The sequence below is a fragment of the Prionailurus bengalensis genome, chromosome C1 (assembly GCF_016509475.1).
Source record: "Prionailurus bengalensis isolate Pbe53 chromosome C1, Fcat_Pben_1.1_paternal_pri, whole genome shotgun sequence".
Classification (NCBI taxonomy): domain Eukaryota; kingdom Metazoa; phylum Chordata; class Mammalia; order Carnivora; family Felidae; genus Prionailurus; species Prionailurus bengalensis.
Genome location: NC_057345.1, coordinates 18,871,154 through 18,885,816, shown reverse-complemented (window position 1 = coordinate 18,885,816; position 14,663 = coordinate 18,871,154). Strand labels below are relative to the sequence as shown.

Below are 14,663 nucleotides of genomic sequence, written 5' to 3'. Positions count from 1 at the left end.
GAGACGTGTGAAAAGGTAGAGCTAGAGACAAAACGGTTTCCCATGAAGATCAGGTGTGTCCCCAACCAGCCAGGGGACATGGGAAAAAGTCTAGAGAGACAGCAAGGCCTGGAGTGGACAGAATGTGGCCATCCATGACAGGTTAAACACTAAGAGGCATGAGTGTCCTTCTAGGGGAGCCCCATGGTGACAGGGAGTCTAGGCTCAGACAAGGGGGGGACATCTAGGGAGGCAAGTGTGGCCGGAAGTTCAGAGAAGCCAGAAGCTGGTCCCAGGGCCCAGATCTCCCAAGACCTGGTTTGAGTGGAGGGGAGCAGAGGGAAGTAGCAAGAACCCCCACTGTTCTAGAAGAACAAAGGACATAGCCGAAATGTGACCCAGGAACAAGGGCTAGCTTATTATTATTATTATTTTTTAATTTCTTTTGAGAGAGAGAGAGTGCGTGCGTGGGGGACAGAGAGGGAAAGAGAGAATCCCTAGCAGGCTCCACACCAGCAGCGTGGAGCCCAACATGGGATTCATACTCATGAACCGTAAGGTCATGACCTGAGCCGAAATCGAGAGTCGGATGCTTCACTGAGCCACCCAGGCGCCCCACAAGGGCGAGCTTACTGACGTTAGGTCCAGTGGTACAGAGTGGCAGAATCACTAAATAGCCAATAATAATGATAAAAATAGTAAAAGCAATAATGATGGGTTATATTTCTTGAGCCTTTACTCACGGTCCCTGCTAGCTAGGCCGTGGGCTCAGAGTTGTACATGTGGTAACTCATTTAATCTTACCATAACCGTATTAAGTAGGTACTGCTAAAACTCCATTCTTCTGGCGGAAAAGCTGAAGCACGAATGCTTAGGTGGCCAAAGACACATCACTAACAAGCGCGAGGGTGACTGGGATGCGCTTTGAAGTTCAATGCCTCCCAGTCAGGTTGCCTGCCCCTGAGCCTGAGAAGTGGAGTAAGATTAAGACAATTGATGAAGGTCATGGACTCTCAATGGAGAGGAGGGGGTGTGAAGCAGGGAAGATATTACGGTGTTGCTTGCTACCAGCTTACCAAGCAACCCTGGGCGAGATGTTGTCCTCTCTGTGCCTCGCTTCACTCGCCCACGAGCTGTTTCTTTGCAGAATCATATCCACAATGCGGTACTGGCCGGAGGTGTGGCTGTGGGTGCCTCGTGTTATCTGATCAGCTCGCCTTGGCTTGCCATGGTGCTGGGCCTTACGGCTGGACTGATCTCCACCGGAGGAGCCCTGTGCCTGCCGGTAAGAACTGGGCAACCAACACCCTGATGTGCCTTAGACCAGCAGGGCCCCGGGAGCATGGTGGGGCCATGCAGTGCCATGGGCTGCATTAGGCAGGCACTGGCACCTTCTCAGGCTGGCTTCAAAGCTTGGGTGAGATACCCACCCAGGTTGGATGGGACATTTGTTAGGATCTGGGGAGCAACTAACAGAATCCACTCAAGTTTGCTCAGGCATGGCGGGGGGGGGGGATATTAGAATATGCTGCTGGGAACCCAAGAATGGCTGACACCAGGGACAGGAGTGTCGTAAGGAGCCCAAGAAGTCCCAGCTCTTCTTCTTTCTTTGCTTCTCCTGAATATCCGCTCTAACCTCACTCTGTAGACTTCCTTCCCCCTCTTCTTCTCCTACCCACATGGGGGAATGTAGTCTTGCTCTTCGGGAAAGCAGCCAGGTAGAATCTCTCGGCCCTATACCCAAGTGTTCTGGAGAAGGGACTCCTTGGTTTAGCTTGGACAGCGTGCTTATCTTGGGCTGGGGTGTAGGGGGGGTGCTGGAGCATAACATACATACGTGGCCACTGCCCATGAGCCACATGAATGAGGGGGGGAGGGCAGCAGCCAGAAGAGGGACGCTGGGCCAATCCAGGCCATGTCCACTTCTGATTGTTTAGTTCTTCTGAGCAGATGGACTTTTCTTCCTTCCGTACTCAGCAGTTACTAATAATGCCCAAATACCCCATAATAGCCACTTTGTTCTAATACGCTTCTAAGAGAAATATTTAGGAGCAACAACCCTTCATGGGTTTGAAGGCTTGGGAGGAGAAAAAGGAGTAGATTTTTAAGAAGCTGAACTTGGATGAACAGCGGATATTCCGGGAGGCAGTTTCAATCCAAGATAGGGGAAAATGTACCGACAATTTGATCTGACCAGCCGTGAGTAGTCTGCTCTTCACCTTTGGAACTGGAATAAATGTCTTGTAGCTCTTCTGCTCTGAGGCCCGATTCTGAGAGGAGGAGCATACAGCCAAAAACTGCGTAACGAGTTCTCATCAGGCTGGGTGTCCATTGCTTCCTCTAGGCCTGTTTCCTTGACTCTGTCACTGGGGGAATGATTCAGAGATGATTCACTCCTTCGTTCGTTCGTTCGTTCATTCATTCAGCATGTATGTTTTCACATTGATCCTGCTTCCCGGGCTGTAGGGCAGTGAGGGAAATGGACAAATGAACACACAACCACGTGGCAGCTGCTGCAAAGCCCATCTAAGCCAGCCTGGGACGGATCAGGAAATGCCTCCTGGAGCAGAGGGTGTCTCAGCCACATGTTGACAGATGACTAATATTAGCCAGGCAAAGCGAGGGGCAACGTATTCCAGACAGAAGGCACAGTGTGTTCAAAGGCTCAATGGTGAGAAGAGACACCAAAGCATTGAGCTCACCTGGGAGTGTGGTGGCACCACAGTCTTGAGAGACGAGAGATACTCAGGTATATCCCCTGGGCAGGTTGAGGAGTCTGGGTTTTTATTCTGCCGGCAGAGGGGATCCTCAGGAGGGAACTGGCCTGTCTAATTTGCATTTGTATCCGCATATGTTGGCTCATGGCCCCCTGGAAGGCTTAAGGGGCAGAGGGGAAGGAGTGGTGAGGATAAGTCTGGAGGGGTGGTCACATTCTTTTCTTCTCATTAGCCATGCTGTCTTTGGGGTGGCAGTTAAGTTTGGACTAGACCAGTGGGTCTCAGTCACCCACCATTGTCCCCTCCAGGGACGCTTGACAGTATGTGCGGACATTTTTTGGTTGACACACTGTGCGGGGATGCTCCTGGCATCTAGAGGGAGAGCCCAGGGATGCTGCTACACGTGCTACGACACACAGGACGGACTTTTCACAACACAGGGTCATCAGGCCTGCGCTAGACCCTTGCTTCCCAGAGGCTGGTCAGTGGGCCCGTAGCCTTGGCATCACCCGCAACTTTGTTAGAAATGCAGAATCTCAGGCCCCAGGCTCACCGTATCTACCTCTGCGGTCTAACAAGCTCCCCGCGTGATGCCCGGGCACGTGCAGGTCTGAGATGCGCTTCCGTAGGGGAGCCCCAATGCCTACCCTCTTTGGGTGGCCCTGGAGGCCAAGGATCTGTGGAAAACCCGGGGGGAGAGTCCCAGTCTTGCACGTACATCTGCTTATGTGACGCTTGTTCTAGATGTATTTTAACCACGTGCTGGGGATCCACGACACCGGTGGCGTGTACTACACCTTCGGCTTGCCGGGGCTCCTCGGAGAGATCGCCCACATCGTGCTGATCACGTATCAAGCCGACCAGACCAAGAGTGCCATGTGAGTCACTCAGCTCATCCCCTTCACGCCCCCATTCAGCTCGGGGGTGAAACACGCCCCCCGCCAGCGCCCTTCGCTGAAGCACACGTGTTCAGAGCCGGGCACTCAGCAGGCCTTAGCAAATATTTGTCGGCAGATGGATTAGTAAACCCTGCAGAGCCCCTACCTCTCCAGGCCGTGGCTGCTTTCCAGGAAGGACAGCTTAGGGGCGGGGCAAAGGCAGACAGGTGTGAGGCTCCCCCAGATGACCTGACAGAGCAGGTCAATCAGGCCAAGCCAGCCGAGTCTGTTTTAGCTGGTGGTTTGGGTCCCGGGGAAGATTGTGTTGTGCAGTCGGACTTGTTCTGACCTTGTACCAGCAGGCACGCTACCTGATCTCTCTAAGCCTCATTGCCTGATTATGAATGCAGACACTGATGGCGCATTCCCTCCTAGGGTTGTTGGAGGCGACTTGAGGCCAGGCGCCTTGTGGTTAAAAGGATTGAATACTTTTTTCTTTTTTTTTTTTTTTTCTTTTTTTTTTTTAAATATTTATTTATTTTTGAGACAGGGAGAGACAGCATGAATGGGGGAGGGTCAGAGAGAGAGGGAGACACAGAATCCGAAACAGGCTCCAGGCTCTGAGCGGTCAGCACAGAGCCTGACGCGGGGCTCGAACTCACGGGCCACGAGATCATGACCCGAGCTGAAGTCGGCGGCCCAACTGACTGAGCCACCCAGGTGCCCCGAATACTTTTTTTCTTAAACATTTTTTTTATGTTTATTATTTTTGAGAGAGAGAGAGAGAGCGTGCACACGCACGCACAAGCTAGGGAGGGGCAGAGAGAGGGGTAGATACAGAATCCAAAGCAGACTCCAGGCTCTGAGCTGTGAGCACAGAGCCCGACGCAGGGCTCGAACCCATGAACCGCGAGATCATGAGCTGAAGTTGGACGCTCGACCGACTGAGCCACCCAGGCGCCCCAGGATGTAATACTTTCATGTAAGAAAACACTAAGCACAACCCTCCCTGAGGCCTGGGGAGAGGAGGAGCTTGGCCAAGGTCTCACTGTGAGGCAGGAATGTGGGCCTCCGGACTCGGCTCAGATCCTATGTCCTCCAGACAACGGATGGCGGCGACTGGTTTCACATACCCGAGCCCTGGCCATCACCTCCCGGGGCTTGCGTGACTATCTTCCAGGCGTGGCGCACATAAAATGAAAAAGTGACTTGGGCATGATACGGGGATAGGTTTTTCCGGATGAACTGATATAGTGATCGCAGTAATAGTACTGATAACAATCGCCGCTGTTGATTGACGGCTTTCTAGATGCCAGGCACTCACTACGCGAAAATCATCGTATGCATCATCTCATGGAATCCTCACGACCACCCTGTGAGGTATTATCATATTCCAAGAAATGATACGTGTGGGGTAGTGATCTGCCCTAAGTCACTTGGCTGGAGCCCATCTCCAGGTGGGGAGACACCTCAGTGGGGCTCCGATGGTGTGTCTGCCACCATTTTAACAGCTGTGCAACTCAGCAAATCCTTTCCCCTCTCTGGGCCCCTGAGTCCCCTCTGTAAAGCTCAGGTGCCTGCTGGGGCCGGGCCGGTAAGGTCAAAAAATGGGAGCAGCGAGGGGAGGCTGGAAAACTGTGGGAAGTTGCTCCTCAGCACCAGGCAACCATAACTACGCGGGGACCAAGGCTCAGTGTCCCCAGATGTGACTTTTCAAGAGAAGCCAAAACTCCAGAGCTATGCACCTACACTCCCAAGCATGGGCAAAAGATTCAAAATCGTCAAGACACATCGTGTGGGCCAAATTCTGCTCCGGGGCGGCCAATCTGTGACTTCAGAGCCGCCGGCCCTTCTAGCTTCCTAAGTCTGTGATTCTGTGGCTCTCCTAGAGCAGTAAATCCTACCCTACCCCAGACCTGCATGGTTAGAAATCTGGTGATGAGGTAGGCGCCTGGGTGGCTGTTGCTTTTAAGTGCTCAACTCCTGATTTCAGCTCAGGTCATGATCCCGGGGTCATGGGATCCAGCCCGGCGTGGGGCTCCCCGCTCAGCACAGAGCCGGCTTGAGAGTCTCTCCCCGACCCCCATCTCTCTTCACCCCGCAAAATTTAAAGAGATCTGGCGATGGGAGCCCAGCAGTCTGTCTTCCAGCCAGCCCTCTAGGTGATTCTCCCATAAACCAGTTGGAGACCGCTGGCCTGTAGCAAAGAACAGGAAAACAAAGGCCGGTTGACCAATGGGGTGCTGCTAAAGGATTAACAAACAAAGCCCTGACTGCAGTGGTGCAACTACTCCCTTCTGTGGCCAATTGCAAGCCATCAAGGGGCTGTCACTGAGCGGGTACACTTAGGAAGGGTTGAGAACACGGCCTGTGCACCCACCAGGTGAGCGGGCTCTAGCACACCTCTGTGAGTCAACTCTGACTGCAAAACCTTATCACACGCAGGGACCGGGCAGAAGAGAGAGGGAGAGAGGGTCTGGAACTGACACTGTGTCTTTGGGTTTGTAGTGGTGGGGTAATGAATGGGGGGAGGTCTCCGGCTGGGCAGGAAGAGAAAGCATATATTAGAGTTTGTGCTTGGACAGGTTATAATATGAATTTTGCACTCCTTGAAAGTTGACTGGTGGAGAGAGAGGAGTAAACAATTTCGGCTGTTAGTTGGGCCCAGTGATAAATGAGTGCCAAGTAGACAAATACTGAATCCAAGAAACACAGTTAAAATCAGTGTTCTATTGTATGAATGCGGCACAATTTATGTATCCACTACTGATGAGCATTTGGGTTCTTTCCAGTTTGGAGCTATTACGAATATTCTAGTGTTGCCGCCATGAACGTTCTAGCACTTTTTTTTTTTTTTTTTTTTTTTAGAACATACAAATGCACTTCTGTTGAGCAAATGCCTAGAAGCAGAATTGTTGGATCACAAGCAGAATTGTTGGATCACAGTATTCCCATGATCCCTTTTAGAGGAAACTTCCAGTTTTCCACCATAGTCTGTGCCGGTTTCTTCACCTGTGGTACCCAAGAGTTCCCCTTACCCTATATATTCTCTAACACCTCATGTTTTTCTTCTTTTTAATTTTCTCCATTTAGGCATCAAACTTCTCTTTTTTTTCTTTTAAAGTAGGCTCCACACATGGTGTGGAGCCCGACGCAGGGCTTGAGCTCACAACCCTGAGATGAAGACCTGAATTGAGATCAAGAGTCAAACGCTTAACCAACTGAGCCACCCAGGTGTTCCTAGGCATCAGACTTTCTCATTTTATTATTATTATTTTTAAAATGTTTTTCATTTTTAAATGTTTATTTATTTTTGAGAGAGAGAGAGAGACAGAGCACACATGGGGGAAGGGCAGAGATAAAGGGAGACACAGAATCCAAAGCAGGCTCCAGGCTCTGAGCTGTCAGCACAGAGCCTGATGTGGGGCTTGAACCCATGAACGAAGAGATCATGACGTGAGCCAAAGTCGGGCACTCAACAGACTGAGCCACCCAGGCACCCCATTTATTATTATTACTTTTTTTTTTAATGTTTATTTTTGAGAGAGAGACAGAGAGCGTGAGCGGGGGAGGGGCAGAGAAAGAGGGAGACACAGGATCCGAAGCAGGCTCCAGGCTCCGAGCTGTCCGCACAGAGCCCGACGTGGGGCTCGAACCCACGAAGTGTGAGATCATGACCTGGGCCGAAGTCAGACGCTCAACCGACTGAGCCACCCAGGCGCCCCTATTATTATCACTTTTTAATGTTTATTTATTTTTGAGAGAAGGAGACAGAGTGTGAGTGGGGGAGGGGCAGAGAGAGGGAGACACAGAATCAGAAGCAGGCTCCAGGCTCTGAGCTGTCAGCACAGAGCCCGACGCAGGGCCTGAACCCATGAACTGTGAGATCATGACCTGAGCCGAAGTCAGATGCTCAGAAGTCAGATGCTCAGCCGACTGAGCCCCCTGGGTGCTCCTAGGCATCAAATTTATCATTTTCTTATTATTTTCTTACTGTTTATTTTTCAGAAAGAGAGATCACACGTGTGTGAGCACTAGTGGGTGAGGGACAGAGAGAGGAGACAGAGGATCCAAAGCAGGCTCTGTGCTGACAACAGACAACCCTATGTCGGGCTCGAACTCAAGAGCCGTGAGATTGTGACCTGAGCTGAAGTTGGATGCTTAATTGAGCCACCCACTCAAACTTATCATTTTAATTTTAATTTCCCTGATAACTGATTAAATAGAGCACGTTTCATATGCTTTTTGGACATTTGATTATCTTTTTTTGTGAAATGTCTCTCCGAGTTCTTTAGTTCTTTTGCCCATTTTTTGTTGTTGTGCTGTTCTGTCTTTTTCTTATAGATTTGTAGGAATTCTGGTTATAGAGTCTTTGTCACATACATGTGTCATGAATATCTTCTCGCATTTTGTAGGTTATCTTTTGCCTTCTTAATGGTGTCTTTTGATGAACAGAAGTTCTCCATTTTAATACAGTTCAATTTATCATTGTTCCCTTTACATTTGCATGTTCTGTTTAAGAAATGTTTCTCTATTGTAAGGTCATATAGATGTCCTGCTAGGCCACTTAGTAGTTTAAAGTGAGGTCTCGGGGTTGTCTTGAAGGAGGGAGGACAGGGAAGTATGTTCAACAGGGGTGGGCAGGGGAGATGAGCCTTATAGCCAAGCTATGCTCTGCGTTGCCCTGATGGAAAGAGAACTCATCTTTAATTGCCTATGAGGAAACTTGGGGCTCAGAAAGGTTAAGTGACCTGCCTAGGATTATGCAGCTAGTGACAGTCCTTGAACATGAACCTGGGCTTTCTGCCTCCTGATCAAGTTCATCACCCATGGGTTCTGAGAATTGAAGTAAGCCGAAGAGGATCTTAGAATCCCCCCTTCCCTTCTTACATGTCTGTGTGGCTTTGCGGGAATGTGACAGGGGAATGTGTTGCCAGGGGAGAGGACGTTTGTTCTTCTGGTAGCCCTTCCTGACAGCATCGTTACTGATGCAGACAGTCTTTTTTGATCTCTGCAGTCTGATGCCTGAATGTGACTATATTCTGCTTTGTCATTTCTAGGATTAACTACCAGTTGCTCTTGGACATTGGGGCACTGAGCTTGGCCATGGCTATGGGTCTGCTAATTGGTCTTTTGACAGGTAAGTATGAGACCACCCTTCTTCCCCATGGTGCAGGGCACAGGCCCCAGGGCCAGAGTGCACCTGCCCCATGGCTGGATGTGTATACCCATCCCCTTCTCTGTGAACCCCCTCAGCTCCAGCCAAATGAGGCAAAGCACTCAGAACTTGATTAACAACAACAAGAGAATCACATCATTTCAGCATCGGAAAGGCCCTCAGAGGCCGCTTGCTGTAGGTGTGGACTCTGAGGGCCAGAGAAAGTTAAAAGACTTTCCTGAGGTTGTAAGTAGGGGTGAGTGGCGACACTGCAACCTTGTGAACCCAGGGCTGGTGGCTTCACCCAATTTTGTGCATAAAGCCAAGGAAACCCTTATGCCAAAAAGCTTACCTTTATTCCCTGAGAATACTCAAAGTATTATTTCATTCAGCAAATATTTATTCAGTATCTACTATGAGCCAGACACTATTCTTAGGCACTAGGGACACAACAGTGAATCGGGGCGCCTGGGTGGCGCAGTCGGTTAAGCCTCCGACTTCAGCCAGGTCACGATCTCGCGGTCCGTGAGTTCGAGCCCCGCGTTGGGCTCTGGGCTGATGGCTCAGAGCCTGGAGCCTGTTTCCTATTCTGTGTCTCCCTCTCTCTCTCTGCCCCTCCCCCGTTCATGCTCTGTCTCTCTCTGTCCCAAAAATAAAAAATAAAAAAACAAACAAACAAAAAAAAAAACAACAGTGAACAAGTTCCCTCATCCCATGGGGTTGATATTCTAGTGGAGGGGGTGGCAATAAATAAACGAAGAAGTAGAGTATTTGCTATGTCGGAGACTCAGGGTAGAGGAGCATAGAGTCAGTGTGAGGGTGGGGTACTCTTTTAGAAGGGGAGGAAGGGTGAGGCCCCTGGGTGGCTCAGTGGGTTAAGTGTCTGACTCTTGATATCTGCTCAGGTCCTGATTTCATGGTTGTAGGATCCAGCCCTGGGTCAGGCTCTGTGCTAAACGTGGAGCCCGCTTGGGGATTCCCTCTTTTCCCCTTTCTCTCTCTGCCCCTCTCCTGCTCGCACTCTCTCTCTTTCTCAAAATAAATAAACATAAAAAAAAAAAAAAGCATGGGAAGGAAAGGTCTATCTAATAAGTTGACCTTTAAGCAGAAACCTGAACAGAGAGAGGGAACAAGACCTACCACGTGTTTATTTGGCAGAAGAGCATTCCATGAAAAGGGACAGCAAGTGCAAAGGCCCTGAGGCAGGAGCAAAGAATGCTCGGGGTGGCTGATATGGATATAGTGAAAGGGAGAGTGGCAGGGGTTGAGAACAGAGTGGTAATAAGGAGCGAGATAATTCTGAGATGGGAAGCCATTAGAAATCTTTAAACAGAGGATTGAAGTATGCTTTTGCTCCTGCAATATGACAGAATAGCGAAGAACCTCAGAGAGTTACTAATTTGCCAGTCTTGTTTATATGCTAGGTGAAAAGATGCTTTCTGTCCAGAACTGCTCACCTTTATTCAACAAGCAAACAGCTTTATTGGTTGGACATTCATATATTGTTTCCCTAAGCAGGGAATGAATGCCAATTAAGAGAGAAAATAGCATTAACAGATGTAAAAGAGTTGTATGGCCTTGGGCACATCGGTTTACTCTCTCTGAGCCTGGGCCTTGGGAGGCTTTTCTGGAAAATGAAAGGACCGTGGTAGCTGATCATTGGGCTTCTTTTATGCCCCAAAGCAAATATGAAGGTACTTTTTGGAATTGCCTGGGTGATTTTAGACAGCAAGACTGACTAGAGTCACTTTAATATACCAACTGGCCTCAACTTTCATCAGAGTCGAGGAGATTAAATACAGATGAGAAAAATGCCTCCCTCTGTAAGTTTGCGTTCCATCTGTGGTGGCAGTCCAATCCTGAGTAGGGCTACCAGATTTAGCGAGTGAAAATACAAGGCACCCGTTTTTTAAATTCAAAATTAACTGAGCATCCTAGATTACTTTATCTGGCAACCTTCACCCGGACTATGACACCATTCACCATCGTCACTAGTATTCACAAAATGACACTGATGTGCACTGTCTTGTAAAACCCCTGGGAGGGCCTTTTTTTAATGCTTCACTGGAGTCAAAAAAGAAAATGGAGGAAAAGACACTCACAGTGTTCCTTTAGGAGTCAAGACCAATGAGCGTCTGTCTTTCCATGTAGCTTTGAACATAAGAAAGCTGGTGAATAAGAAAAACGTGAACAATGGAAGGGGAAAGAGGCCACTAAGCAGCCAAGATAGCACCTGACTCCCTAAAGGCAAGCATTTCACTTGTCAAGAGGCCCCTGATTTGGGGCCTGTCTACATTTACTTAAGAAACAATCCTATGGGGGCACCTGGGTGGCTCAGTTGGTTAAGCGTCCAACTTCAGCTCAGGCCATGATCTCACCATTCGTGAGTTCAAGCCCCGCATTGGTCTCTGTGCTGACAGCTCAGAGCCTGGAGCCTGCTTTGGATTCTGTGTCTCCCTCTCTCTCCGCCTCTTCCCCGCTTATACTCTCTCTCTCTCGCTCTCAAAAATAAATAAACAGTAAAAAATTTTTTTAATAATAATAATAAAAAAAAACGATCCTATCAAGCATGGTTATTGGGTTTCTGAATTCAGGCAGATTAGAAATGGCAGGTTAGAGGTGGGATAGTTTTCTCGAAGTAAGGCACACTGGGAGAAGTTAGAGGTCAAAGTAGACAGCCTAACAGAAGAAAAGAAATTCTTGAAGCCAGACACTAGAACATGTAAAGCTTGGGCTGCTGAGAGAAGAAGCCAACAACCCCAACAGCTATATACTTTCTCTGCATTATATAGTGCATTTCATAAATGGATGTTCCTAGCAATATTTCCGATTAAAAAAAAAGTCTAGATGTGTTTAGTGTTGTCTCATAAGACACAAAAATATAGCATATTTTGAATGGATTTTCATCAGCTATCTGGAAAGTTCATGTAGGTGTTAGAGATCGTTTCTGAGTAATTCTAGCTAAATGAAGGGTGCTGGTTGCCTCCTACATGCCAATATCAGTTAAAGGTGTGCCCTACAAAAGGAAAATGTGACTAAGTACATGCCTACTCTTGTTAATCTTAATATTTAATGCATGAGGGCCGATCATCATTAAAAATACATAGATAAGGGGCACCTGGGTGGCTCAGACAGTTAAGCATCTGACTTCGGCTCAGGTCATGATCTCACAGTTCGTGAGTTTGAGCCCTGTGTCAGGCTTTGTGCTGACAGCCTGGAGCCTGCTTCAGGTTCTGTGTCTTCTTCTCTCTCTCTGCCCCTCCCCGGCTCATATTCTGTCTGTCTCTCAAAAATAAATAAACATTAAAAAAAGAAAAAAAAGAAAAAAGGTGAGCAATCACTTCATGTATCCTGGGAAATTCGGCCAACTTTGTGCAGCTGGAGGAAGGCACAGGGCCAAGCTCTCTGGGCAGGGGCGGGATGGGTGGAGAGAAGAGTAGGCACAAAAGCAAGTTGGTATAAACTACTTTCCTAACTAAGAAGTGGAATCTTGAGCTGAGGTCATGGAGAGTTTATTGGAGCTGGTGACGCAGGACCTCCAGGGCCACCTAATTGGAGTTGCTGTCCATGGTAGTTCCTGTGTTCTAAATGGATCCACTTTTAGGTAGGGGCACCATGTTCTATTCCATCTTGGGAAGCATGTCAGATCCGTGGCTGTTGCATACCTCTCACTGTCATCTTAATCCTTTGGAGATATAATTGCACTTGCCAGTTTCCTTTAAAAGGTGTTTATAGAATTAACTAAGCTGGTCCAGGAAGGACAGCACTCCAATTTGTCTGTCTCCTGGTTGTAGAAGAAAAAGGGATTTTTGTGGAGATAACCATACCTGGCATAGGATATTTTTATTAATTTTGAGATAACAAATGCTGTGCCCTAAATGTTTAACATGTAATTTTGAATTTTAACAGGTCTGGTCTTAAACCTCAAAATATGGAGAGGACCTCATGTATCTAAATATTTTGATGACCAAGCTTTCTGGGAGGTAAGATTTTTAACCTAATGTCATAGATTTTGAGTGAGTGAACTCAAAAAGATATCTGGTATATCTGTTTATAGGTCGACCTGGTGTTTGGAGAACAAAATAAAAACAAAATGTGCGTGCGTGTGTGTATACATGTGTTGGTGAGGGCTGGGGAGGTGGTAAAGGTTACCATTTCCCTGATGCCTCAAGGTCAGAGATGTGAGAATGGCCGCTGGCCACACTTCTCCCATCTGGAGTCATCAGAGTGGGCAAATAGTTTGACATGAAGGTGACAGAATCCTGCAAGGCAAGGGCCGGAAGGTCTGCAGGGGCCAACAAATCTACTCCCCTCATTTGACAGACACACTGAGTGGAACCATGACTGTTCAAGTCCTCGAGTGAGTGTGTGGCACAGCTTGATCTAGGACACAACTCTTGATAAATTATAGCCAGTGGACACAAGAAAACTGATACTATAGGAGTCTGGGATCATTTAGCCAAAGAACAGAGAGCTCAAGCAATGCAGCTGCTGCTGTGGGTCTCTGTGTTCCGTGTCGCATTTGTTCTCATGACTAGGCTAGAAAGAGGGTCAGGGCTCATTTCCTGTCATCCTCCCTTTGACCTACACTCTCACATTTCACTAGGAACTCTGATATGTGTAGGACGTCTGGGTGGCTCGGTTGGTTAAGAACTTTGATATGTGTCACCTTAGGTAACTTCCATTTGATGCTGAGGTTGAGTGGGCAAACATTGCAAAACTATAAATGGGAGGTTGGGGCTGACAGAGGTCAGGCTAACGCCCAACATCATACCATTGTGAGTGGCAGAGACAGGAACCAGGCCTCCTGAGTCCCAGGCCGATCCTTTCTCCACCTGCCATGCCAAGATACTGATCACGAAAGGGACAGAGAACCAGCCTTATAATGGATGGGCCTTGGCATTAGCATTTGTAGGGGCAAAAAGGAGAACCGGCCTCTTGTCCTTTTCCTCCCTTCTTCATCGCTTCTCTTTCCTTCTCTTCCTCTTCAAACAGCTTTATGGAGGTGTAACTGACAGCAAACACATATTTAAAGTAATATAATTTGATACATTTAAACATATTTATATGCCCATAAAACCGTCACCACCAGGTTTCCTCGTGCCTCTTTGAAACTACTCCCTCCCCGCTCCACCCCATTCTGGCCCCAGGCAAACACCTAACTGCCTTCTGTCCAATAGATTGGCTTACATTTTCTACAGTTTTATAAAAACGAATCACACGGAACATTCTTTGGCATCTTTTCGCCAGCGTAATTATTCTGAGAGTCACCCATTACGTGGGTGCTTGTAAAGCGTCTCATCTCGTACCAGCTTTTCCCTCCAGCTGGTCTCTCCCAGTCCCTGCAAGGGTTCCTGCCCCTCTGGCGGCAGCAGGGTGATCTAGTGAAAGAGTTACTCAGAAAACTGGTTTAATCCAGCCATTCATCGGGCAAGTATTTATTGAGCAACTACTATACGCCAAGCATTCTGCTGATTAACCAGATATGCCGCAAACAGGACAAATGTCCAGCTCAATTATCTGAGTTGCAATAAATATTTGCTAACTAAATGGGGGAAATCTGAGGAACCCCGCCTCACACTGGCCACTGCGGCAGTGGGCGAGATGGAACAATGAATGGACACCAGTCCTGCAGGGTGTCACGTAGGCCAGTTTGTCAACCTCTCTTACTGGTAAAATAAGGATGGTAATCTTTGTTCTACCTCACCGGGTTGTTTGGGAGACCAAACGAGAGGTAATAATGTCCGGAACTACATTCGGTAAAATGCAAAGCGGCACATGAACGTGAAACGGGGGGTTAACCAACCACAAAGGAATGCGTAAGCCTAATACTTATCATTTATCGTAAGCCTCCGGTGTCCGATTTTGTGCTAGATGCTTTTCAACATTATCTGACTTTTATCCTTGCAATAACCATGCCCAAGAGTAAGG

The 14,663-nt window shown here is 48.1% G+C and overlaps 1 protein-coding gene across 1 annotated transcript in view; it reads left to right on the top strand.

Annotated features, from left to right (window-relative positions):
- The window catches only part of RHCE (Rh blood group CcEe antigens), a 35,643-nt gene that overhangs the window by 18,201 nt on the left and 2,779 nt on the right, over positions 1 to 14,663 (top strand). The window contains exons 6-9 of the mRNA XM_043574089.1: positions 1,127 to 1,264; positions 3,441 to 3,574; positions 8,635 to 8,714; positions 12,642 to 12,715. Of these exons, the coding sequence (XP_043430024.1) occupies positions 1,127 to 1,264; positions 3,441 to 3,574; positions 8,635 to 8,714; positions 12,642 to 12,715 (426 nt within the window). The remainder of the gene's footprint in view (positions 1 to 1,126; positions 1,265 to 3,440; positions 3,575 to 8,634; positions 8,715 to 12,641; positions 12,716 to 14,663) is intronic.